The sequence below is a fragment of the Echiichthys vipera genome (genome assembly GCF_963691815.1).
Source record: "Echiichthys vipera genome assembly, chromosome: 9".
Classification (NCBI taxonomy): domain Eukaryota; kingdom Metazoa; phylum Chordata; class Actinopteri; order Perciformes; family Trachinidae; genus Echiichthys; species Echiichthys vipera.
In genome coordinates this window covers 17,195,758-17,222,809 of record NC_139834.1, presented here as the reverse complement: position 1 = coordinate 17,222,809, position 27,052 = coordinate 17,195,758, and the positions used below count along the sequence as shown (strand labels likewise).

Here is a 27,052-nt window from a genome sequence, read left to right as displayed (position 1 = left end):
CAAGAATGACACAAAAGAATAGTAATACATAATTCAAAGTTTATATCATATCATTTCTATTTAGGAATAAAGATTTACAAAATGTACAAGATGTGCTCAATCAGCCACAATCAAACAAGCAAACAGTGAGAAGACCAATCAAATAAGATCTCTCATCCAAAAATATCTCTTGTGTTTGTATGACAAACATTGGGGCAGTGGAAGGGTGCATGTGGAGTGAGTGCTGGTGATTTCAGGGATTATGCTGGTTGGTTACATTATCTGATAGCAGGAAATGCATCAAAGTCGTCTGAGAATCCCTACTACATATTCTCCTGTGCAAAGCCCCTTTGGCATGGTCAAACCCCCACCTATTACAGAAAGGTCAGTACATTCGTCTTTATACCGAACTCATCTGTCCGATCCATCACATCAGTTCAGTCATTGATACAAAACATTAGGGTAACATTAGGTAAATAAACAAAGGAACTACAAAACCCAACATGCATAGGGTGTCTCCATCAGTCCAGCTGTCATAAGATAAAGTGACATACACAATGTTTTTTTGAAATAATATAAAATGCCATTGACTTATGAAGCTGGCAAATTGGCCAAATGTTTTATGGAAGATTAGCCGAAAACAGTAAAAAACAGACAGAATGCATCCTATTGTGTACAAGTGACACATTAAAATAGTGGTCTCATTCCAGAATTAATGCAGACGGTATGTTTGTGAAAAAGTGATAGACAGTTACCTTAACATTTCTGATTTCTCTATGTATTATATACAGGTTCCCTTTCTCTTAAACACAGACTGACTCGGTCAGTCATCACTAATGGTCCCTAAGTAATAACTTTCTTTTAGTTGCTGCTGCTTAGTGATTGCCCGTCGATACTGTACGGCTTAAGGAATAAACAGAAATGAACTGGCTTTTATTCTTAAGTACACTGGATATAATGAGAAAGTGCACACAATTTGTCCAAAAGGGTAATACTACATCTATATGATAATTTACTGGAACAATGTCTCTCAAGAGGTGTTGAGGTTTATGTGTGTACATGAGTTTTTATGTTTGTTTGTCCCAAAACATAGCATGAAGATCGATAGAAAGTCTAAAATATGTTCACTACTGCCCTCATTTAACCTTTTGAAATCCACTCCTCAGGTTGCACAATTCCTTGCTCTCAATTTTCTCGGAAGTCATCTCCTTGGAAGATAATATGTGTGTGTGGTGTACTGTATATTTTTCTGTAAAACAGTTTGTGTCTTTGTTCTCCATGAACAAGCGGCCTGCTCAAGGGTCGATGCGAAAGGCCAACAGTTTGTCGGAGTGCAGATTGTTAAGGGTGCGCAGGTCTGGCAGGCGCAAGAGGAGTTTGGGGAAGAGGGCGCTATCATCTGGGCGACGGCGAGTGATCAGTGAACGTAGGGCACGGATCAGACCCTCCTGTAGCTGCTCCACAGCCCTCATGTCAGAGATGCCAGAACGATCTGAGGAGCACAAAGGAATGTCAGTGTGAATGATTGACAGACACATTTACTACGTTATTGGTTCACTGCAGATTTTTTCTACTTGTGAAGTAAACTTTGCCTTCCTCTTACCTGCAGAGACCAGCACCACAGCCATAAAGAGGGCCATCTCATCAGGTTCTAGCCCCAGGGAGCCCAACTTCTCACTGAACTCAAACATTGCATCCAGCAGAGAGCCCATGCCCAAAGCCCGTAGGGTGGACAGGGGGTAAGTTTGGCCGTTCAAGAAGGTCACTGTACGCTCCTCAGCATTGAACAAGGTGCAGAACCTCACCATCAGAACCTAAACACAAATGAAGCACAAAAAAGGAAGAACAAAAAGATATGTTTTAGACAAATACTTACACCAATTATACATTTGGACTCACAAGGAAGGAGTCGCATATTTTAAAATAAATCATCTGAATTGTATGTCATTACCTGGAAGGTGCCTGATTTGAGCAGCATGACCTGGTCTTGTTGGCTAAGCTCTTGAAATCCTGGGATGCCCTTGGCAAACTCTACCACCTCCTTGACAGCAGGAGTGAAACACTGCGAGAAGGATTCCCATATCTCCTGACTCGTGCGCTCAGCCCCTGATATGGGCCACGCATTTAGAGGGCAGGCCTAAGAGAAGGACAAAAGACATAGAAAAAATCATAAGTTGTTGGTCAGACAAGATATATCACAAACATTATTGATCTAATTTATTTTTGTGTCCTGAACTTACCAGAACTTTAGCTCCTGAAGCTAATTTCCATGGGCAGGACGACTGATTTTGGGTACTTCCTGCATTGCGAAAACTGTTATGATTGGTGGAGCTGCTCCTTTGACAGGTTGTACTGTTAGACTGATCATGATTCTGATTGGTTGACACTGAGTAGGTGTAGCGATTGTTGTCGACATTGTGGAATGTAGGGTGGTTGTCATTAGGGGCAGCGGGGCATAGAGTGGCAACAGGGCAAGACTGATAACTCTGGGCCGAGGTGAGGTGAGAGGAGACGCGGGTGAAACTGGCATCCTGAGAAAACGGAAGTGTATTGTTGTTGTCGTTGTTAGCCCTCTTGGCTGCTCTCTCTTGGCTGTTGCTGTTGCTGCTGGTGAAGATGTCACGGTAGGCTCTGGAGATGGCCCCAATGGCCTCTTTCGAGTTGCCATCTTCTGGGCTGCTGGGAGTGTCCCTCGTTGAGGACGAGTCCATGTCCATGGCAGCCGACTCATTTAGGCTGTTCATGTAGCTCTGCATCTCATCCAGAAGTCGCTGCTTCTCTCTCTTGGGGATGCGGCCAAAACGCACAGCTAAGGAAGACACAAGCAGTGAGGTCAGATCAATTATAATCATTGTGACAACATGGACATTTGTGGGTTTTTTTTATAGAATGCTCTCTGAAATGCCACTTTAAAGATGCAATCACTTAAATGACACTCAAGATCAATTAATTTCTTGAAGATCAAAACTAGTGCATCCTAGTGGTATCATTTAGGAGAGACAAGACTGCTACTGTAACTTATGCTGGGTATATTAAAGCTAAGCATGGCGAAACCAATACCTATTACACCTCTTTATACACACGCATGCATCAAAAGCATGAACTCTCCTAAAGCACTGAATGATTTCAAGGAGAATCATGCAAGTTATGAGATGAAACTTCCCTCTCTTTACCCATATCTCCATCCCCCTTCCCACAGTAACCATCAGCTGGAGAGGCTATTTATAGACCCCCCTGCTACCATCTGCCTCATCCTCTGCTCTATCCACCCGTCTCCTTCCTCTCTCACTCCCTCTCTCTGGTTGTAAGTAGGGCAGTGGGGCAACGTGAGCGTGATGTCACTGGCAATGAGAACGTGGGAGGGAGAAGAATGAGAGAGGTGGGCTTGAAGCGAAGACAGTAGTGAGAACATGAACAGTGCTGACGTGAGTGGTGCATGGAAAGTGAGAGTGCGCATCCATGTGTGCAAGGTGGAGCTAGATAAGGCAGTAAAGTCGAGCTGCTACAGCTTCAAAGACTTTTGCAAGTATAGCATATCCTTTTGGAAGTGTAGCAGAAAATGTATATAGCAATTTAAAAATACATTTTAAAACATGAAAACAGAAAGGGTCAGGTTAGGTTGTTTACTTAGCCCAGTAATATACACAGTAGATATAGCTATGTTTACCAAAAAAATGTCATCTGTTAATTGCCAGCAAGATTCTTTGATGAGGATGGGGCCAATAATGTGGCATGAGATTAATCCCTTTCATCGTGGTTAAAAAGAAGCAAACACGGACTAGCTCTATAAATGATGCTCTGGTTAGAAGAAGGAAAGTGTGCCATCATGCCAACAGACTTAATCATTTGCGTATATTGCAGAGCCAAAGTCACACAGCTGCCTGGTGTGAAATCAGGGTGTACTATTTATTGTGGGCTGAGGCAGTTGCATGTGGTTTTCCTGTTTTCATAATAGTTGAAGCAGAGCAAAAAGGGGTTTCTAGGTTGTGGTCCTTAACACTTTTTCGAAAATCTCCTCTAAGAGGGTCGACTTGACTGTTTGTTCTCTTATTGAGACATATTTTGGCTCCCTATGTTGTCTGTGCACCAGAAGTGTCAAGCGCACACAGAATTAACACTAACCTGTTTACCAAATTTAGCAATGTAGGGTGGAGATAAGCAGAACCCATACTGAGAGGAAGAAGGCAAACTACACCAAGTAGGTCATGATGTATCTGAGCACTATAGGCCCAATTCTGTATTGTTTTTCTAGGTCAGCCCAATTGTTTGAATCTTAATCTGTGATGAAAGGTGATCAATCAATGTTCAGCTATCAGAACTAAAACTAGGCAGTGTGAGCATCACGCCGGATAAAGTCTGTCACAACGCTGTGTTCTGCATCCCTTGCTTAATTGTTTTCCCTGTCGTTCATTAATTGCAGTAAGATGTTCTATGGGCATACACAAGGTAATCAAGTTGACCCTGTTCCAATTTCCAAAAATAATTCCTGTGTTTGCTGCAGTTTTCCAGATGATAGATAGCTTTGGGGACTTCATTGCTCCTCTTCTCATAAATCATTGTCTGAGGGGGAGACGCAAGAGAGCTGAGGGAACATGGTGGGTACGTTGAGGGGGAGGGGCTGTACTGAACAAGAACGCAGAGGTATACTGTGAAAGGAGGCTGCAAAGGGCATGAGAAAGACACTTAGAAACTTAAGAGAGTGATACAAGGCCAGATGGTATACTTTTGCAGCGCAGTGACACCGTAGGGAAAGGCAGGTGCAGCTCTGCTGATAAAGTAAGTTACTGAGCTACTGGCACGATGACCTCAAAAGACTTTCCGCATTACATTTTTCACACAGACCTACATATGAGTACTGTGTCTCTTTCAGGCCGCCCATTTCCCTGCTGCCTTAGCTAATCAGAGCACCGTGGCACTCTAACAGAACTGCACAAGGACATCTCTTATTACAAATGTGTCAGGATGTCTCACCATCTCTCGACATGCCAACAGAGAGGCATTTCTTGAAGCGGCAGTGCTGGCACCGGTTGCGGTTCATGCGCATAATCAGACAGTTCTCATTCTTCACACACATCTTGTAGTTGATGTTCTGCTGGATGCTGCGACGGAAAAAACCCTGAAACAAAAATAATCAGATGAAACTGGTGCACTGAAAGCAACACATTGTCGAATCGATCTAGGTGATTTTTCGGATCAGGGGGCTTACCTTGCAACCCTCACATGCATGCACTCCATAGTGGAAACCAGATGCAATGTCCCCACACACTTTGCAAAGCAGGACCATTCCACCTGTCTCTGAGGAAGGATGAAAAGACAGTCAGATAAGCTGCAAAAACTTAAATCAAGGTATACATTTTGATGCATGTAAACAGTAAGGAAACACTTACTTGTGAAAGTTCCTGTGAATCCGCATGGCCTCTTTCCCGCAATGGGGTGTGCATAGGTATGTTGTGGAGTGGCTGCTGCTGGAGGGGCACTGTAGACCTCTGGGAACTGGAATATCAGTTTGGAGGTTGGGGTGGTGCACCCGGCTGCCCTATGATTCAACGCCCCAATCTCTGTGAAGGTAACCTCCTCTGGAGATGAGGGCTGGGAGTGTGAAGAAGGTGACTGTGTTTGGTACCCACTGGAGGGGCTGCCAGGGCTGGGGCTGGAGCTGCCAGAGGATCCTGCATACAGGATGACTCCTGCAAACAAAGAGCATCTGGGGTCAGGTGATTCAAACTCCTATAAGACACTATCATTTAGATATTGATAAGGAGTGGCATTATTATTATTCATTTATTTAACAGCTGGTAAAATAACATTGATTGCTGAAGGTAAAGGAATTCTGTCAACTTTAAATTGCATTTATAATAACAATTTAGATATGATGATAAAGTAGGGCTGGACAATATGGTGAAAATCTATCCCGATATGGGTAATTTCATATCTCGACCATGTATTTCTGAATATAGCATGTTTTCTGGTAATTCAATAAATGAAATAAACCCATGGTAAAGCCTATTTTGTATACGCCTGTGTGAATTAAATACGTAACAAAAGAAAAATAGCTACTGGCTATGTTTTCAACTTAAGTGCAAAAATTATTTCACATCAGATTTCCTGAGAAATTTTGAGTTAGTATGTGCTAGTTATTTTCAATTTGGATGACGAATTTCGAAAAATGCTTTCATCAGGACATGATTCCATTGAAAGACAATAAACAATATATCGCCCAGCCCTATTATATTTTCTCTCAGTTGGAAATCTGTAGTTCAGGTACATTGGAAGTGCTTGAAATTTAGTCTTAAAGCGGTATGGCATACAATCATTGGCTTAATTTAAAAAAAAGTGTTATCATACATCTACAGTAAGTCGGCCATCCATTTTTTTTGCCATTTCCTTAAACCCGTTCAGCTACTCTACACGTCTGGATGTGACGCGATGTAATGTTGCACAAGTTCTGGGCAGCAGTGAAAAGCTCAGAGAATTTGCTGCGTCGTTGCCTCATCCTGAGTACAATATGCGTAATGTGGCGCTCAAGCGGATAAAGTGGGCACTAAAAACACTGGTGGTAGCACGGCAACAACAAGCAGGCAAGCTTCAAGTAGCCTAGAAGCAACAACAAAGTACTACTTTTTTTTGTAAATAATTCCTGCACCATGCTTATGCAGTATTTATATTGGGGCCGTGTAAATATGTGGACGTTTTTTTTGTCGTTCAGCGCTCTCTCTCTCTCTCTCTCTCTTCCACTCTCTCTCTCTCCCTCTCTATCTCCCTCCCTCCCTCTCTCTCCGCACTTCTAGTCATGCGTTGTGGATGAGCTGAGACACGGCCTCACGTGTCTGCTGGGTCTGCTGCCTCCTCCGCTCCAATAATAGCCTCGCTCCCCTGGCACCGTGCCCAACGCCAGCTAACAGCACGACACCTGACCGCCGCCTCACATGCATGGACTCCTGACACTGTTACTGCCCGAATCAAATCCGCAGTCTCGTGTTTGAAATACACAACAATTCCCTGTCAGCTCTACTGTTTACAAATACACGCTGACTGGGAAGCTCCCCACGGGGCGCGGGGTGGCATTAAAAGTCTCACTCACAGCTGTTGATGCGGCACCCCAACAGTCGGCGAATGTGAGTCACGTTTTTGCAGAGGAAGTCTCAACTGTATGGACTTGTGTCACACTTTAACAACTCAGTGTACAGTAGAGTCCAGCAGAGAGGCGTTCAATGGCAAGTTATGTGCAAAACCATTTAAACAAAAATGACTCTAATTTAATTCTTCAGTCATGATTGGCTTGCACGTGCACCTGAGCAATTTAGACCTAAATCATTACAGGGTTACAAAATCAAACTTGTTTATGGAAACCATGCATAATTCCTGTGTTGATGCTGTTGCCCTTTGCTGCACAAAGTATTTGTTTTAGCTCTAATGTTTTGATAATCCCTCACCCGGCACGTGTTGGTGGTATGTTGACTCATGCCAGAGCCACAGACAAACCCAACAGATGCAGGCCTGAGTTTCACCTCTTCCTGAGCTTACATGCAGACAGTCATGGCCCAACCCCCCCCCCCCCTTCCGCCCAAACACATTGCATGTCAACCTGAAGACTCACATGTACAGTAAGTGTTTATGAATGACCCCTAGAGCCACTGCCCTGAAAACACTGTTAATTAACAATCCCTTTTTACAGTCTGCTTCCGATTAGTGCTGGACGGATACTATGAACCTGCACGTGTCATAGTTGAAAGGTTAATACAATTTAAATATAAATATCCTATATTTGTCCTCAGTCTTCAGAATGGTTTAGGGAAAACGTATAGCATTATTGTTTTAGTTACATCTAAGTATCCACAGTTATACTGTTAATATTGCCAATTTGTTCAATTGTATTTATTTCAAATAACATGAAATTCCTTAGCCTACCCGTGCAAACACTAATCTGCCTGGGACTGGAGGCAGGCAGAGCAACGTGAGGAGTGAACTTTCCTCTCCTCTCTTCCCTCTATACTTTCACTTGTAAACCTTATAATGCAGGGGATAGAGAGACTGCCACATACAGTTAAGGCGATCATAGTGTTTGTGGTGTAAAGTTTATAAATAAGGCAAATGGTTTGCTTCCTAATAGAGCAATGCAGTGTTTATTATGCTATAATATAAAATTATGTAGCCTATGACATACACAATGGCAAGTAAAAACAGTTGTGCTACTGAACATTGCCAATCTGTGAGCACTTGGGTGTTTGAAGACTTCATTAACTCAGGCTTGTGTATGTAGGTCAATATCACAGGAACTTGATAGAATTGTGTGTATGCGCCTCCAGCCTCTCTCCAAACTGATACTGCATCACACACAGTGGCTCATGCAGTTAACAGGAGGGGCTGTATTACAGTGGATTATATATATGTATTAACACCAGCATATGATTTAAAAATCTATAGTCCCAGGTTTTACAGTTGTTGTGGCTAAAATTGCTTAATGTCTGGCATATGCACTCTGTCAAAGATGGCTTGAAAAACATCCTCTTTTTTTATTTATTTATTTAAAATCGTGTCTGATTTTTATCAACAACAGAGATGCAGCATCTCACTGTTTCTAATCCGCACTCAGTTTCAGCATCGTTGGGAGAGTGCAGCAGATGACTGAGCAATTTTGTGTTTAACAGCAGAGTCACGTTCCAGCTGAAACGCATCCCTAAGCGGATGTGAACCGAGGAGTAGGGGACAGATGTTGCAGAGTCAAAATCGAGTCAGTTTCTCTCTACCTCGCACGCTCTGTGATCCAAATAGGGAGGGGGGTTAATATAAGCTAAGGGCGCATGTGGCGGAAAACGTGACGAGAGAGGGGGGAAAAAGTTAATGCATGAAATCGCTGACCCACTGACCAAACTCACCATATCCGCAGGCGGCATCAGCACAGAAGCATCCGTGAGAGCAAAGGGGAGGGGAGGGGGAGGAGGGCCCGGGTATCTCACGCGCCGCACGCGGCTCTGCGAGGGAAGCCACGTGAGGAGGCTTTTTTTGACGTAGCGATCACTGGGAAGACTTGAAGCCGCGCTCCAGCCAGAAGCGAGTGCTTCCACAGCCCGCCAGGGGCTTATAATTAGAGAGCCACATTAAATAGAGCAGCGTGTTATGTAGCGGGGTGGTCTGACTGTGCACCACCAGCAGCACCGCCTGCACTGTCAGACAGGCGCTGCATCTACGTGTACAGAGTCATGATGTGGCCAGACTCAAGTATATATTGTGAGGAAATGCATATGATAATAACATTCCTCTCTCATATAAGCATCACTTTATTTCTGGTGAATTATAGCCATGTATGAGTAACATAGCTGCGTTCTTTTATAATAATAGATGTATCAGAATATGGGAGAACGGGTTCAGTGGTTCAGTAGCCTAACAAATGCAGGTCACTCAGTTTATTCCATTCTTTGCAGAAAACCTCCGCCAGGGGACTGTTAGTGGAGGTTTTAGAGTGAGAACATAAAATGCATTAAGGTATGCAGTAGGCAGTGCAGTGGAACGGGTATGTATAATATCAGCATCATTTAGCATCTAAATATGATCCAGTTTTAGTGCAACTGAGAAAATGCATAGTGATAACTGACTCCCACTGTACAGTTGACCGTCCGCATGAGGACAAGGATGTACAAGTTAAATGAAAATATTGATTTTCTATGATACATATTCCAAAATGCATGTCGCAATTTGCATTATGAAGATGTACAGGTACAATATTAAATTTGTACTAATATGTGTTTTTCCACAATTTGGGACTGTAAACTCCATTCATTCTAAATCTATTTGGGTAGATTCAATTCTATGATTGAATCACAATCATCTTTTGTGTGAATTCTGCACCCCCCCCCTTACTCTCTGCAGGTGGAATGGGGGCTCTGTGTCAACACGCACACACACGCACACGCACACAAACACACACTCTCTCTCTCTCTCTCTCTCTCTCTCTCTCTCTCTCTCTCTCCCCCTCATTTGATCTAGAAGACTTTATGAGCCCACCACTGCAGCCATATTTTTTGCCGAGTTGTGCTGTTTATGAGCTTTGTTTATATCATTATCACTGACCTCATGAGTGAAATTAAGTCATGTGAGTTCCAATAACACATTGAAAGATTAAAGGTAGGGGAAACCAGTTCAAAGTGCTCACTTTAGATTTAGATTGGTGAGAGGAAATATAAAAACAATAACGTAAACGATGCACTGACATTTAAATGGAAAATAAGTAATTATAATAAACTGTAAAGAAAAAAGACGGATCAAATAAAAGCTTGACAACTCGCCCCAACACAAAACCAAACATCATTCAAACAACAACCACCACCGGGAAGCCTCAGCATGCATTTCTTTTTTATTATCGGCTGACAAATACTACAGCTATTACCTGCGATTGCTCATTTAACCGCCCTGCTTGTGCCGTGACAAACACTGACCTATTTTATCAACATGAATAGAAAGTCATAACTCGGTGAGTGGGTTTGGGTGAGAGGGCGTGTATTGCTTTAGGGTAACGTGTTGACGGTGCACAGGGTGCGTCCATCACCTGTGCTGGAACGTGACTGTTGTAAATGATTCACTGTCAATTAGGAGAGGAAGCCATGTGCACCTTTGGCTGACCTCGAGAACGCGCTGCCCAATACCACTTAACGATGGGACTCCTGCTGTTATCAGTTTATCAAGCAGGCACTTGATAAGCGATGGCCTCGATAATAGAAATAAACACGCCTTTTTACGCCAAAGTTTCTTTGTTATTTCCCTTCCGTGAGATGATAAAGTGTACTGGCTCTGAAAGATTATTATAACCCACAGTGACAGCCAGTGTACTGTAGCTCCACGTGAGTTTGTTTTCATGAAGAGAAACAGGAAGTGACCAGCACAAAACCCATATGGCACGGCTCGCTGTTAGAGCTGCAGTCGAGGCGCTGCAATTACTTTTTTGGACAAGTTTGCATAAAGTCTTGCTTTTATTGTTGGCTACGTTTATTGAATGCAGGAACACATTGACGTGATTAATTGCTCAAAGAGCGAACTCGTGCATAAGCCCAATTTAAATTTAATACATTTAACACAAGTAGCAACCTCAATCAAACATCTAAAAATCATATTTAGTGCAACTACTGATGCATGTAGGAACCGGTTGCCCATATAATTGCCAATAATGCGGGTGCACATCTGTAGCTTTAAGTGTGCTGCACAATCAGTCAAATTATACATAATGGAAATGCCTGAATTAAAGTTATATTCTATTTAAGGTTAGATTGAGTCAGACAGCTAAATACAGCAATTGTCCCCTATTAACTGTTGGAGAAAGCTTGAATGTCAATAAGTTAATAACTCATTAATCAATCCTGACAAATATAATATTAAAGTTAAACTTACCACCGCCAGGGCTGTTATCCATCTCTCTTGTTGTTGTCGATGTCTTTAAACAGACTTGAAGATAGACGCCCGTGAATGTCACTAAACTGGAGCAAAAGTCTTCTGAAGCTGGGTGAGAAAGTCAAAAAACACCTGCTCCATGGAGCGCAAAATGGGGGAAGTGATGCAAATGCGTCCAGTGAGCGTAAAGTTGTCTTCCACAGTTAAGTGTAGAGATGTGTCTCTGTTGGTGTTCAGCTCTGTTCTGACAGAGGTGCGTTATACAGGCTGGTCTTCTCAAAGATAACCTGGATGCTCAGGATACTGCGCCTATAGGCTCGAGCGCGTGGGATGGTGCACGAGCGGAGATTAAATGATGCTCATGAATTCCAAGAAAGTAGTGTCAGCGTATCCGCGAGCGATGTCGGGCTTGACACACACACCCACTGATACAAACACCCACTTCAATCACGTTTGCAGGTGTTTAGGAAATGTGACCGCCTTTTCCGTTCGCTCAGCTTGTGTCTGTTTGTGTGGGGTTTTGGCTCGCTCTTTGTATCTCGCGCAGTGCCTTCTCTCCCTCGCTCTCTCTCTCTCCTTCACGCTTTAGTGCATTTTCATTGGCGGGGATCTTGAGCGGAGGGGTGTTTGATGCGCTTATTCGACCGTGGTATGTGTTCAGTAAAGCCACGCTACATGTGCGCCCTGCATGTGCCGGGGAGATTGCTGCCCTACTGATACACATTTTATGCAAAGTACGGAGCGCGTGGTGCGAAGGGATGGAGAGATTGGAGGATGAAGCACATGGACAATAGGCGTGGCTCACCGTGACTGCTTTTTCCTCTGACAAACAGTGCTGCAAACACTGAGACACGCCAAACAGTGTCAAGTTAAAAGTCCATGTGCCAAAGGACACTGTAGATGCGCAACTAAACCTATGTCACGCCAACAGCCACATCATGTTGGAGCGAGTCGTATATGCAATCACTCTGCTAAAATCCAGATTTTGATTGAAATGTAAATCCTATATTTAATAATTTCAGCATTTTTGAATATTTTTCATAACAACACACACGCTATGCTCTAAGGTGATTTTTTTCAGTTTTTGCACGCGTTCCTTATTTTCAAATGTGTTCGCGCAAAGATAAGTTCCATAAGATTCAGTCAGCAACAAACTTTGTAGGCTGCTGTGTCAATCTCAACATGCAGGTCAACTATAAACAGCTTGTGGAAAGCGCCCCCCAGTGGCAATTCATGGCATTGGCACATAAGCAGCGTCTGTGTAGACAAATGCACGTATGTCTTAGTTTAGTTCATTTTGATATTGCGGGCAAACAATTTTAGCTTTTTAAAATCAAATTTCGTTTTTGTCACACAATATATCCTAAACACGTTTGAGTTGTTATTCACTATTAAATGAAACAGTATTGCCTTAGTGTCTATGTAAGCATAAATGAGTGCATTAGAAATGTAATCTGTGTGAAAAAGTTATTTCAAGTATATTTTTACTCTTTGTGCTTAATTTAAAGCAGCCCGTTTACCTTTAAAATATGTACTCCGTTAAGTACAACTTCAATGTACAAAGGAAATATACTGATCATTTAAGTGGTAATTCAGTTTAGGGCTACTTATAAAAAGTCTATCTTACTGTAAGTGTATTGTAAATTGTACAGAAGTGTAATGTACTTTTGGAACGTATGCTTATTTTCAAGTTCTTTATAACGCACTATTAATATGCTTTATAAAGTGTACTTTGCTTTTGGTTTAAGAGCAGCTTCATCCGTATCTAATAGTATCCGTATCTAACCTGTACTAACACACTAACATCCTGACACTTATTCTACCTGTACTAACACACTAACATCCTGACACTTATTCTACCTGTACTAACACACTAACATCCTGACACTTTTTCTACCTGTACTAACACACTAACATCCTGACACTTATTCTACCTGTACTAACACACTAACATCCTGACACTTTTTCTACCTGTACTAACACACTAACATCCTGACACTTTTTCTACCTGTACTAACACACTAACATCCTGACACTTATTCTACCTGTACTAACACACTAACATCCTGACACTTATTCTACCTGTACTAACACACTAACATCCTGACACTTATTCTACCTGTACTAACACACTAACATCCTGACACTTATTCTACCTGTACTAACACACTAACATCCTGACACTTATTCTAACCTGTACTAACACACTAACATCCTGACACTTGTTCTACCTGTACTAACACACTAACATCCTGACACTTATTCTACCTGTACTAACACACTAACATCCTGACACTTTTTCTTCTTTTACACTTTATTCTTGTTGATAGGTTAAAACGTTTTTGTATAGTTGCACTGTCGTTATTTGCTGCTCTGTGTGCCCTGAATTGCCCCCCGGGGACAAATAAAGTTTTTTGAATTGAATTGAATTGAACTGAATTGAATCCATAGACTGACAAAAGAGCACCGCAGAACGCCACCTGAGCTCTTTGGCCATCAAATTGCAAAACTCCTCCTTCTGCAGGAAGGAAAAATAAGTGAGCTGACATCAGACTGATTTTTTTTATACTTGGGCTAACTTATCTTACTTCAATTATTATTTTATTGGGTACAGTTTATTTGCAAATTACTCATGGGTCACTTAATTGTTTGTGTTTTTTGCCTGTTTGATGCTCTATTGTTGTTGTCTTGTATTGTTTTCTGTAATTTTGGAGCGTCTGGTGTTAATTAAGTTATATCTTTAGTTTCACCTCATGAAAAGTGAATTTATGTATACTTACAAAAGGTGCACTTTGGATAGTTCAAATATGGAGTATACTCAGAATACAAAAACTAAAAATAGGCTTGTCATAACCTTTATATACTTAATATACATTTTGATAACTCATTTTAAAAAGGCGGCTATGTCTTCTTCTACCTTCTGACCCTGGCACAAAAGTAATGGTTTCAAAACAAAGCTTTAATAAATGAAAGTTGTAAAGACATTTTAAAGTTGATATGCCCAAACAAGTCGATTATGTTCAAACATGATCACAGGCAAGGTGTTACAGATTTAGCATTTATTTATTTACATATAGGCCCCAATTCTCCTATTTATTTTACTTAGCCTATTTGTTTGTCTGTGGGGTTTCCATCCCATCCTCATTGACAAGGACGTGTGCTGCAGTCCTCCTTCCCGTCACGAGGGGGAGTCACAGCGCCAGAAATCTCCACGCACGGCGGCTCCCACCGACGCCCCTGAGCTGCCGGGACACGGTGACGGGGATTGGAAACAAACGAAGGTAAACTTGACAAATGACTGAAATGATGTCTGAAGCGTGCGACCAAACGGCGTGATCTTTACAAGTCGCCGTGCTGTAAGTGGATGATTTCTCTTGAAGACTGACTTTGTTTTTTTCTTTGTCTCCTCCACAGAAAACTTCGGTGTGCGTGCGCGTGTCAATCCACTATTTATGTTTCAAACTTCTGGGGGGAACGCGCTCGCTTTTTGAAGCCGAGGCGTACTTCACACTAGGCGAAAGAAGGTAGGATTGTGTACTATACATAAATCATCTCCTGCCGTGATTAATTAGATGGGTCTAAGAATAAACGTAGCTCAAGCTGCGTCAATCCGGGTGTGTGTTTATTGTAGCTATAATGTGTGCGAGACTCACTCACTCATCATGAGAACACGTTATGGCAGGGCACGATATAATTACAGGCTGCTGAGACTGTTTGGGGACTGAGCAGAACAGAAGTCGTTGCCAACGTACACACCTGCAAAGAAGTGCTCTGCCTGAGGCTTAATAGACAGTCTACATCTCTTTCTGTCTGTTTGTCTGTCAGTCAGTCACCGCCCCTCCCTCACGCACCTTATTGAATGTGTGCTTTATGTGGATGATGTCAGTTAGGTGTGTTGCTAATGAGAGAGACTTCACTTTATTCCAGTCTGAGCCCCCCCCCCCCCCACCAGTTTGTTTTTGATTAACTTCCAGGGTTGGTTGATTAAGCTCAAATAAGCAAAGTAAATGGGGATGCAGAAAAGTTCCTGTATTAGACTTTAGAACTAGCCTTATGATCAGCAGATATATATTCTTATTTTTCAGTGCTGAAAAAAGAAAAAGTAGACCCTTAACACACTTAACATCTACCTTATCCACATTTATATACCAACCCTGCACATGCCAAAAAGCAAAAGCAAATGAAAACTTTGTTTTTTCATCTTTCCTGCTCAGTATTTAGTGCCCAACTTTCTCACAAGGGCAGTTTTATGTGCAGGGAAGGAGGCATGGAAAAGAAGACCTTTCCTTTTGAGCTCACAGATTTGCAGTAATTACAGAATCACTTCCATATGTGGCTCTCTGGCTGCCTTCTCGCTGCCCCCACCACCCCTCTCTTCCCCAGTGTTCTCTCTCTTTCCCTCTCCCCTCTTTCATTTGCATTCTCCCCCTATTCCTCAATTTTTTTTCCTGCTTTTATTTTTTTTGGCTACCCCTTGTGCACTCAGCTTTTTTCATTTTTTTTTTTTTCGCAAAACCACAGCTTAAACAAAGTTTATGATAATCAGAACATCCTGGCATTTTTGGCAAATGGCTGCGCTTTTTGGTGATTCAATTAGACCTAGCTCGCCAAAAAAAAACTAAAGTTTGTGTGCTTCAGAGAGAGTAGGGAGAGAAAGAGAGAAAAGAGACATGGACCAGAGAGGGGAAATGTTGAAGAATACGGAAATATGAAAAAGAGGAAAGCAAAAGAATGGGAGTTCAGTGAAGAATCCGAGAAGGCAGGAACGGAGCGTGAAGGAGGGAGAGGTGGAACAGAAAATGAGGCAGTGAGAGGGAGGTTTGGAGTAATGCTTTTTGACAGAGGTGGGTTCAAGATGGGTTCATGGTGACATCATGGCTGATTTTTGAGGAAAGTATAGACAGGAGAGCCGTTCACCTTTCATTGGACACATATGTTGGGGAATAGGCAGAGTGCTCATATGCTGGCACACACGCTGGTAGCTGTGTCGACAGCCTCTGAATGCACCCCAAAATATGCATAAAACGCGCACACACACAGACACACACTCTCTCCCTATCCCCTCTCGTTTTCCCCAAGTTTCTTCTGCAGTAAAAACAACTTTTGGCTCCCTCTTTAACTGTTCCAAGCTTTGTGCTCATTTGTTTTTCTTAGATGAGCACATAGTGGTATATGCCCTTCGGTCCCTAACACATACATTTCTCCATTGCTATGAGTAACTAATTTTCCTGTGAGTAGTATTCCTCTGTGTATGTTTTTACTTCAAGGCGGTTGGACTCTAAATGAGCGCACTTTGCCAGGCTGGATGAATGAGTTCCTTCATTTCACAGGATGTGTGTTTAAGTCTGTAACCAAGAAAGTGCAAGCAAGTGTATTTGTGTGTTGTGTGTGTGTGTGTGTGTGTGTGTGTGTTTGTGTGCATGGATGTGTTTCTGCGCAAATGTGTCTTGAGGGGGGTGTGTGTTCGCCCCGCATCCCAGGCTTGACTCGGTGTGGCATCAAACTTCAAATGACATCCATCTGAATGTGGGGAAATAGTGATCTCATTACAGGCGTCTTGTTACTGATTAAAACCTGCCGCCATAGGCACCAGCTCCCTGCGCCCCTTCTCACCTCCCCGCTGCCATTCCCATCAAACCTCCCTCCTTTCCCTCCTTCTACAATCCATCCCTCTTTCCATCTCACCCTCCAGTTTTCCTTCCCTCCGTCTTAGTATTTCACACCCCTTTCTCTCACATTCCCTGTACCACTGGCCTTGTCGCCTTCCAACCCTTCTCTCCTCCCCCTCTCCCCATCTCACTTTAACCCCTCTAACCTCACTTCCTCCCTCCATCGTCCCCCCCTTTCCTATTTCCTTTCCTTTGCTGTTTCTCCTCTGCCAGCGAGCCTCAGGCCTGTATTCTATGGCTCTGTGAATGCAAATATGTTGCATCTAAAGTGGAAACACACGACTGAATACAGTGTTTCAATGAATATTTCATATCTTCATAAACACACCCAGAGAAACGGCAGAGCTGAACAATGCCTGTGTTTGCCGGATGGCTTCCTTTGAAGAATTGCCTCTCTTGCATTTCGACTTTTTGTCAGAGCGCACTGTGTTAGGATTGATGTCAGGGCAGTGCGTTATGATGTCACAGGCTGAAGTTAATGATACGAGAACGGCCAGGGCCATAGGCCATGTTTCCAGTGGTGCCCAGAGAGAGAGATAGCACCCTGATCTATCTTCATTATCCCCCACTCTGCAGCCTCCCAGACACAATGATCATAAATCTCTGCCTGGAGCACACTTCACTGACACTGAAACACAAACACTAGTAACCTCTGACCTTCTCGCTGCTACTGCCTACGCATACTCATCCATGCACGCACACACAGTCACAAGGGCAGATGTGGGTGCTGCGAACACACATACGCAAATCTGCCCCTGCTCAAGCTCACTGTCATAATTTAATAAGGAGCACAGCATGCCCTGCACACTGACACACACACACACACACACACACACACACACACACACACACACACACACACACACGGCTATCAACATGTACTTAAGTTCACGTTCTGACACAAATGCATAGTCAACCTGATGGCATCACACTGACTTGAATACAGTTCACATCACTCTTAAACAGTTTCTAAGCCGTATTTACCTTCTTGTTTCATATTGTTTTCATATTGCTGATTTAGCACTACTATGTAAACAGTTAAGGGAATTTCTATTAGCCTTAGTGGCCCCATAAGCAACACATAAATCAAATGTAAACAAGATAAGGATCAGCTGGAGTGCTTTTTGCGGTATGACTTAGATCTGTGCTTCCTGAATATAAGGTTTCTGCAAAAAAGGTAACGCTGCTTATTCATTCATTCACCCTGATTATGAACCAGCAACTCCACATAAAAAAAAATGTATGAAATAACATTTTCAGTAGGCTACTGTAGACCATATGTGGCTGTAAAGATCGGAAGCACATCGGAATAACGGGTACTTATTATTATGATGGCTTGACTTTATCCTGGAGACATGTATTTCGGGATTAGATCTCTGCCTGTTACTGTTCGGACAGTTACTGTGATTTCCGAGCACAATACGCAACAGTTATATTAGGGCTTACATGCACAGATACCTGGGAAGACCATAACAAATGTTTCACATGGAGCATTGGTTGGCATTTCTGCTTCAGACTGTGAGATTTGGGAGAATGTGAAGTGATGCTTGACCGATATGCCCGAAGGACATCATTTTAGATGAAGTTTTAGAATAAGTAGTGCATGTAAAATAAAATAGTTATTTTAAAAAAGCTTGCTGCACTTACTTGATTTAGATATTAATTAGACTAATTTTTTCTGATTTCAGTGTTAAAGAAGCATGTATGGTTTTTTTCAGAAGCTGTAGTTCATCTATGCTTTGCTGCAGAGGTAAAAGTGCCAGTTAAGGTGTGCCCTCTCCTCCCAGTTCTGAGGTTTAAGGTGCTCCTCATAACCAAAACAACTTGAGAAACCTTACATTCAGAAAGACAGGGCACACACCCAGAACCACAAACACATAAACAAAGATCTGAAACATATGATCTCATATGGAGAGAGGGGCACGTTCAGGGGCACACCCAAATCTGTCGCTGCTGCTGCTGCTGCTGCTGCTGCTGCTGCTGCTGCTGCGGCTGCTACTACTACTACAAAGCTCTGCCATCTCACATGGGACTTCCCTGCAGCTGATGTGCCACCACTAGTTTTATTTTCAGAGCTGGAGTGATGTTTGGCAGGATGTTGGCAGATGTTGTGTATCCTAAAAAATGTTAGACTCTAGTTTTGAATGCCTGGTTTTCATTTATCCTTAGTGAGAGTGTTTTAAATATTCTGTTTTTAATATTAGTTGCACAAGGATCCTCATACTTTCTTTAATGTCAGATGTCCCAAAAAAAATGAGATTTTCATGTTTTTTTAAAATTATAAAGCACTTTGAGGTGTAATGTAAATACTGTGAAAGTATCAAAATACTCAATACACACAGCCTGTATTCAGAAACTAAGCCTTTAAACGAGCCATCAGGACTTCTGTATGGTTGTGATGTGACAACTGTACTTTATATAGGTAGAAAGAGCTGCTACAGTCCTGCTCCAGTCATTCCCCAGCTGTAATTACGGTGCAGAGATGCTGAGAGCATAGATGTGGAAAACACGTAAACGCTGACCAATCAGAGCAGACTGGTGTTTTTCGAGGGTGGGGCTTAAGGAGACAGGTGCTAAAATGGTGCATTTCAGATAGATAGTGTATACATTTATATTCAGACAGACAGTATGAAAAAAAGGAACATTAATGCATGTAAACATGTAGAAGGTCATAATATAGGTTTGAACCTGAAAATGAGCATAATATGTCCCTTTTAAAGATGTAATCCGTAAGAATTGAGATATGTTGTTTCTAGCGGTCACTTTGGCGGTATGAGTTGGAAGTTCCCGATTTAGTACATTAAGTACAATGGAATGCAGCATAATCAGTGGTGACAAGCTCCACCTGGGCAGACCAACCACTGCTGACTGACGTAAAAGGAGTCACTAACCTTGTGGCGCATTTGAATATAGCGACAGAATGTCACCACAGACAATCAGATGGTATTTCTCTGCAAAGAGGCACGTACAAGTGCTTTCATTAGAGGGCCATTTGATCTATTACCATTATTTTAACTCACTCTTTAACTGACATAACTAGATAAAAATCTTAAGGATTACAACTTATTCTAATAAATCCTATCAGTAGTAGTAGTAGCATCAGTAATTGAAATAAAAGTAGTGATTTATTATGACTCCTCTGGGACAAATGTCACATAAACATTAGACAACACAGAATCAAGCATAAATATGACTAAATGCCTGTAGTGGGCACACAGACAGGGCAAAAGACCATACAGATTTTTTCATAAATTGATCACACCAGGACTAAATTATTTGGTGAAATGACTTCAACTTTCTTGAAAGAATAAACTCCTTGGCGTACCATTAAAGCATCATCTGTGTTAAATCAAAACATTCTAATTTTATGTTCAGGATACTCAAACATCCTCTTCTATTTAACAGTGAATTTATCGATTAAACACGAATGATCTAACATCACGGCATGTTGCCGCATTTTGACAAGCGCAAACAGTTTGTAGGTAAACCGATTCTTTAGCCAAGGAGTTGAAGGAGAGAAAAAGAATTCACCCGAGAGACAAAGAAGGGAGAGAGAATTAAAAACAGAAACTTAAGCTCTCTGGGCCTTTTTCTTCCCTCCAGGCATTTTGTGGCTTGTGAAAAAATGTGCTGTATATTTGAAGTGTTGGGTCACGTGACAAAGGAAGGCTTTATGAATCAGAGCATAATTATTTCTTAGTGAGTGAGAGAGTGAGTGTGTGCCTGTGTTTGGGGAGTGAAAGAGTGATTTTTGAGAGGTAAAGACTACGAGAGAGGAGGAGGAGGAGGAGGAGGAGGAAAGAGTGCAAGAGGAGGAGTGAGAGAGAGAGGCTCACTGTTACTCTGTCTATGCTGTCAGAAGGACTCTGATGAACGTACACACATCTTTTCTCCTTTTGCCCTGACTAGCTCCGTTCATCAGACTGTTCCAGCTTCATCTGTCCGGCTGTCTGCCTCGTCAACACCTAAGCGGGTGAGTAATTTATACTTAAAGTTCAGAATATCTAACTTTAGTCATTGTTTGTCTTCCTTTGTCTCTCTCTTGTTAACAGAGAGAAAGAAAGAAATTATTTTTTGTTTTGGGAAAGGGCCGACAGCCTTAATCAAAGACAGAGACTGCAAATCGTGTTTGAGACAATTAATCATTGTTTTCCCCGAAATCCCATCAGTTTTCACGTGTAAACACTGAAACATCTATATACACGCGTGTTTGTTTGCATGCAGTGTTCGAGTGTGTTAGTTTCTTTCTGCTTTTATTAATGCGAGAGTGACAATGAGTTTATATGCAAACATACTTGAGCATGCAGGCCTGTTTGCACATATGTGCTTATTAGTGAGTGCTCCAAGTGTTACCCAGTGCCTGTGGAGCTCTTTATTATTAGCATGTGTGTGTGTGTGTGTGTGTGTGTGTGTGTGTGTGTGTGTGTGTGTGTGTGTGTGTGTGTGTGTGTGTGTGTGTGTGTGTGTGTGTGTGTGTGTGTGTGTGTGTGTGTGTGTGTGTGTGTGTGTGTGTGTGTGTGTGTGTGTGTGTGTGTGTGTACACGCTTGCATGTGTTTGATGTGTATGAATGTATTCGCCAGAGCAGTCACCAGTCCTTGACCTGTTTTTCTTTTTTATAAGCAACATATGAACACTTGGAAAAGAGAAGCATTGTTTTCCACCCTTTAAACAGCAGAGGCTAATACCTCTGGAGTGAGGTGTGTCTGATACTCTGGTCTTAGTTTACATGAAAGTTTATTCATTGTGTTCCCATAGTTAGCAGCATGACAGTGAAGATTATTTATTGATGCTGGCATATGTGCTAGGTTTAACAGGTTCCACTTGTTAGAGCCATGTGTAACACAGTGCATTTAGTGCTGTTTGATTTGGATATCAGATGATCACGCACCTGATGTCAGAGTGTAGCCTTCCACAGTGTTTTGGTTTATTGCTCCAGAAGTGAGTGGTCAGTAGGTAAACCGTTGCAGCTGGACTGCCTTGTCTTTGCACCTGCTGTCCACCGCTTTATTTCCCCTGGTGGACTTGACATAAGTGTCAGGGACAGTTTGATTGAAGCAAATTGAGAAAAACACCCACGCGGTCGAGTGAGTGATGCCTGCTTGAAGGCCAGTGATATCTGCAGCGCCCTCCGTTGTCATCTGGTCTATCAGTTTGAGTCTGAGTCGGTGACATCTGGAGTGAAAGAAATGGAGCTCATCTCTGAGGCAGAGTAATATCCCCGTGCTCTCCTCCCGCTCCTCCAGAGCACCACCCGTGGGTATTTTTTCGAGGACAGGCTGTCCATGCAGAGCAGTTTTACCTTCACTGTGTTCAGTCAAAGCATCCTGTTCGTCTTCAGCGACAGTTTGGAATCAGTTATTATTTGTGCTTGCTGTTATTTGCTCCAGATGGGTATCCGTCACTACTCATGATCCATGTATTTGTGATCATGTCAGCTTTATCGGCCTAACCAAAAAACAGTCGTCCATTTTTGTTGTTGTAAATGTTTCTACGTCAGTCAGGAGACCGCCTTTAAAATTCTTTAGTCTGTGCTCACAAACTATATATCAGTACAGATCTGCAATCACTGTGTGTCCATGGAAATAGCTACTTTGGAGCAGATGCACAAAATAGTGAATCTTTAGTTGTTGTAAATTTATGTCATGGATCAAAAGTTTAAGGGTCATTACAAAGTAATGAAGATAAATAAATAATTGCAATTCCATTTCTTTGAATCATTCTTTCAGTAAAACCATCAACCTTTATAAACCACCATATTCTTTTTACATTGATTCCTTTTTGAAACAAAATTGCAAAACCTGGTGCAGTGTCTGATAATGTTTTTCAGATACATGAGGTGAGGTTTTGTGTCTGAAACAACAGTTGGCTCATCAAAGCTTCTGTATTGCAAAATCTGCTAACAGTCCTTCTTTGTGACATGACTTTGAGCCGTAAATCTGGGAGTTGTTGATACCTGTCTTTTTCTGGAATTTCTATAGCAATTAAGGCCAAGTAGTAGGGAGGGGTTAGACAGGTGGTTTTAGGAGAATCGAGGGGCTCTCCGCTACCACACTATAATTAACAAGGAAGCTATCTGCACACCATTTCCTATGTCTATTTTTGCAGGTGTGCTGCTTTCATTGAGGATTTACATGTTCAGTCTTCCTTTAAGCTCTCATTAAAAGATCTTTTGGCACAAAGTTAAACTTATGTGAATGTGTGTTGTGTTGTAGTGTGTGTGTGTGTGTGTGTTTGGGCCTACTTGTGTCTGAGCGTTGCTTTGACTCCCGAGGCTAAAAGCGGCAGTGGTGGTGAAACCCATCCATTATGCATCTCTTTATACAGAGAAAGGATTGTTTGAGTTGAGGAAGGGAAACACCTTCGTGTGAATCTTCTATTTGTAATTACAAAACTAGACGTATTAGCAGCACCAACTTTTACCTTTAAATCTAAAAGAGTAGCCATCAAACTGTTGCCACTCTGAACTTTCTTCTCTTGCTTTACTTCCTGTCTTGCTGACACTCTCTTTTATTTCTCAAAATGACATACCATCATCTAGCTTGGCCTTTTCCTGTTGTGTTGTGTTTTCTTGTGTTGCTGCACCCAGTGCTGAAGTCTCCATGTTGAGTACTCCAAAGAGCTCAACCACATCATGGAAACAGCAAGCTGTCAGGATGACTTCATCATGTCACAAAGTGTTTTATGTCTTACTGACTTCTCACTTTTTCCATACTTCTCTCCACCACTGCAAGTCAACACAGCCTGTTTTGTGACATTATGATTAAACACAGAGAAAAAATAAAGAACAAAAGGATGATTAAGGAATTAATGGTTGACGTTGTATAGATACTACAACAGTGATGCATAGTGGCACTCCTCAGTGGCACTCATGAAAAACAATACCTCTTTCAGTGACAAGTGATTACACAGAGATGATACTTTGCATTGTTGCTGTAAGCAAATACGTGTTTGTGTGATGCCAAAAGCAGGCAGATGTCAAACAAGTTTGAGGCAATGGAATGCCGGCTTGTTTAGACCATCTGTCACTAGGTGTCTCTCTCAGAGCCATTAGCCAGACACTTGTTGAAAGACGGGGAGCTGTCGGCTTTGCATCAGATAATAGTGTTGAGGATATTATTTTCACAGGCAAAATACTGCTGACGCCAGCAACAAGATCAGATAATGCTCTCATGATGTAACAATATGACATAACACTTTAAAGGCCCCATATTGTATAAAGTCTTTATTATATTTGTTTATTATTAAGCTGGCCGATGTGCTACATAAATAAAGCATCAAAACGCTCAATCCACAGAGAAATGCATGCAGCCTGTATTCAGTGTCTTTAAACGAGCCGTTGGGACCTGTACTTTTGTGATGTCACAGCTATACGATATGTAGGTAAAAAAGTGTTGCTACAGTCATTCCCCAGCTGCAGTGATGGTGCAGAGATGCCACGAGTGTAGATGCGGAAGAGCCTGAAATGCTGAAAAATCGGATCATACTGGGCTTTTTTGGTCAGACAGACGTTAAAACGGAGGGTTTCAGACAAAAGTTGAATGCAGGTATATTCAGACAGACAGTAAAGGAAAAATAGTGTTTTTTTTTTAAATATTAAAGCATGTAAACATGTTCTAGTAGAAACACAAGATGCAAGCATGAATGTGAAAAAAAATAGCACAATATGTCCACTCTAATTTGTCTGTGACAGAAAGTCCACGATCACGTTATGCAGTGATGATGACACTAAGTATTAATTTGCCCCAAGCAGTTGGAAAAGCCAGTCTGTCAACTCAGGACACATGGACTGTAAAATCATTGTTTAACTGCTGTGGTAGTATGACTTCACCCACGACCCAGAACTTAAACATAACCCTCTCTGCTTCAAGTCGTTTCCTTTACAAAAGTTACTGAACATAAATCACTTTATGATGTTGACAACTGGAGGACAGTGCCTGGAAGACATGCAGAGTTTTCTGTCAAAAAAAGGAGGGGGCAAGACAGAGGAGGAAAAAGAGTGAGAGCACTCTGTGATTCTGCCAAGCTTTTCCCTGCCAGGGTACATGGTACAGTTAATTTGTCTCGAGCCTGTGAATTTACATTCAATCCTTCCACTAAAGGTTTTGACTTAAAGCTCTGTGTGGACTGACTGACACATATTTTTGATGTAACCTTCTTAAAATTGCATATTCTGGCCTTCTGGGTAGTTAAGGAAACCCAAAGAAAATGTGTGAAACCCCTCAAGCTCGGAAAACTGAAACAAAAAGTCTCCAGAGTCAGAGCCAGGAGGGAAGTTTGACTTCAAAGTCAAATATCCAAAAAGACAAACACACAGTTATAACTTAATATAACATCACATACAGTTACTGTAATTTTTTTTGTGTGTTTTCCTTACTGCAATGAGAAACGCCCTCCAGTTAGCAAACCGGGCCAGCCATGGCACCCAGAATCCTGCTCATATACGCCGAGTAATCACCTGTGGTTTCTTATGCTGACTAAAAAAACCCACTGCCTTTCTTGGTTGTGTGGTGCAGAGCTTCCTGAGATGCCGTGATTTATTTGTTATGTTTGACTGCAGTTCTTATTGCCTGAGGGGCCTCACTCCGTCGCAACGGTTAAGGCACAATTGTTGTTTTGCTCAGAGAGGATTTGATACCTTTTGTTTGACAGACATTCGATCTGTGGGAACTCTCTCTCTCTATCCCCACTCGTGCTCCATTCTGCATTCTGCTAAGTCTTTTTGTTGTAATCCAAACTCTTTAGCAAACAAGAGTCTCATTCTCCCTAAGCGTGCCCCGTCTTGTAGCGCGATGTCTTTGAAATTGTTCTCATTTAATTTGCTACACAGCATTTGATCCTGATAAAATCAATGGCTTATCTCAAGTGTAACCGATGAAGTCGACTTTCACATGATGAGCTACTGTGAAGTCTCATACTCCACTATTTACAGAAACAACCAAAGTAAATTTAAACTACAGCACACCTCTTAGGGAATGATGGAAAGTCCCAGCAGCAGCAGCAGCAGCAGCAGCAGCAGCAGCAGCCGTGAACCCACTCATAGCTAGCCTCAGTGCTCCTCGTCTGCCTGGCTGCCTGCTGCCTCCTGTGTGCCCCCCAGGCTCAAGGGAAGTGGGGAGGCCCTCCATGCCCATTTGGCCCTGGCTAACAGGGGATGAGGTCACTCCAAATTCCCCTTATCCCCTTATAGCCCCAGACGGGCTGGCGAAGTGAGCCTACCACAGGACCCAACATAAAACATAAATGGCTCTGTAAAAAGCTGCTGGGCTGATGTGACTCATTAAAAAACCCTGGCGCCAACTCTTTTATTAATTCATTATTGTATTTGGGGAGAGTAAAGTTACTGGGTTCTATTTTAAAAGGCTGTGTGTCTCTCTACTCCTTAGCTCTTTCTCAGATATGTTCGTTGTTTCGTGACATATGTGCGAACGTACAGTGGCAGTGCGGATTATTTGTGCTGAGGTGGGTCTGTTGGCTTAAAACTGATGTTAAAGCTTCATTTTTGGATTAATATACTGTTGTTGCCCCTGTGGGAATACAGAAGTCACATGCGTACAATCTTACTCGCCGCCATGATCCCTCTTTTTCTCACACATCTTCCCTTTTCTCTTTACTGTTCTCTCTTCTCCCAGCACTTCTCAGACAGATTGCATTGCCTTTACGGGGCCTGGTTTGAGTTCATGAGGCAGATACCCAAACGTGCTAAACGCTGGCCAAAAACATACTCATAACACACATGCACACGCGCACACACATTATGAGCCTGTGCGTTGCTGGCAGTTTTGTTTTTCCAGTCTCTACCTCTTCTCCCATTAGGCCCACTGTGAAATCTTTAGTGATGTTTTTGTGCGTTAGCCACACAGTGGAACCGCTGCACAGGGTCATGGTACAAGTTGTATAAGCAGTAGAGATGGAAATGGGGTGCGGGCTCTGGGAGGGGGGAGAGAGTATTGAGTATAAGGACATGATTATAGAGAGGAGATGTGGGGGCGGGTCAGAAAAGGGGAAAAAATCCAAAGTACTTTAG

The 27,052-nt window shown here is 42.3% G+C and overlaps 2 protein-coding genes across 2 annotated transcripts in view; one reads left to right on the top strand and one right to left on the bottom strand.

Annotated features, from left to right (window-relative positions):
- Positions 1-89: 89 nt before the first annotated feature.
- On the bottom strand, positions 90-11,832 carry nr1d4a (nuclear receptor subfamily 1, group D, member 4a). The gene is made up of 8 exons (XM_083920836.1): positions 11,359-11,832; positions 5,367-5,666; positions 5,186-5,274; positions 4,951-5,095; positions 2,220-2,788; positions 1,931-2,116; positions 1,583-1,793; positions 90-1,471 (listed from the first exon to the last, which is right to left on the bottom strand). The coding sequence occupies exons 1-8, from the start codon at positions 11,378-11,380 to the stop codon at positions 1,275-1,277; spliced, it is 1,719 nt and encodes a 572-aa protein (XP_083776962.1). The 5' UTR covers positions 11,381-11,832; the 3' UTR covers positions 90-1,274.
- A 2,840-nt stretch (positions 11,833-14,672) lies between these two features.
- The window catches only part of rarga (retinoic acid receptor gamma a), a 46,156-nt gene continuing 33,776 nt past the window's right edge, over positions 14,673-27,052 (top strand). The window contains 2 exon segments of the mRNA XM_083920938.1: positions 14,673-14,882; positions 20,937-21,000. The gene's annotated coding sequence lies outside the window, so the exon portion shown is untranslated.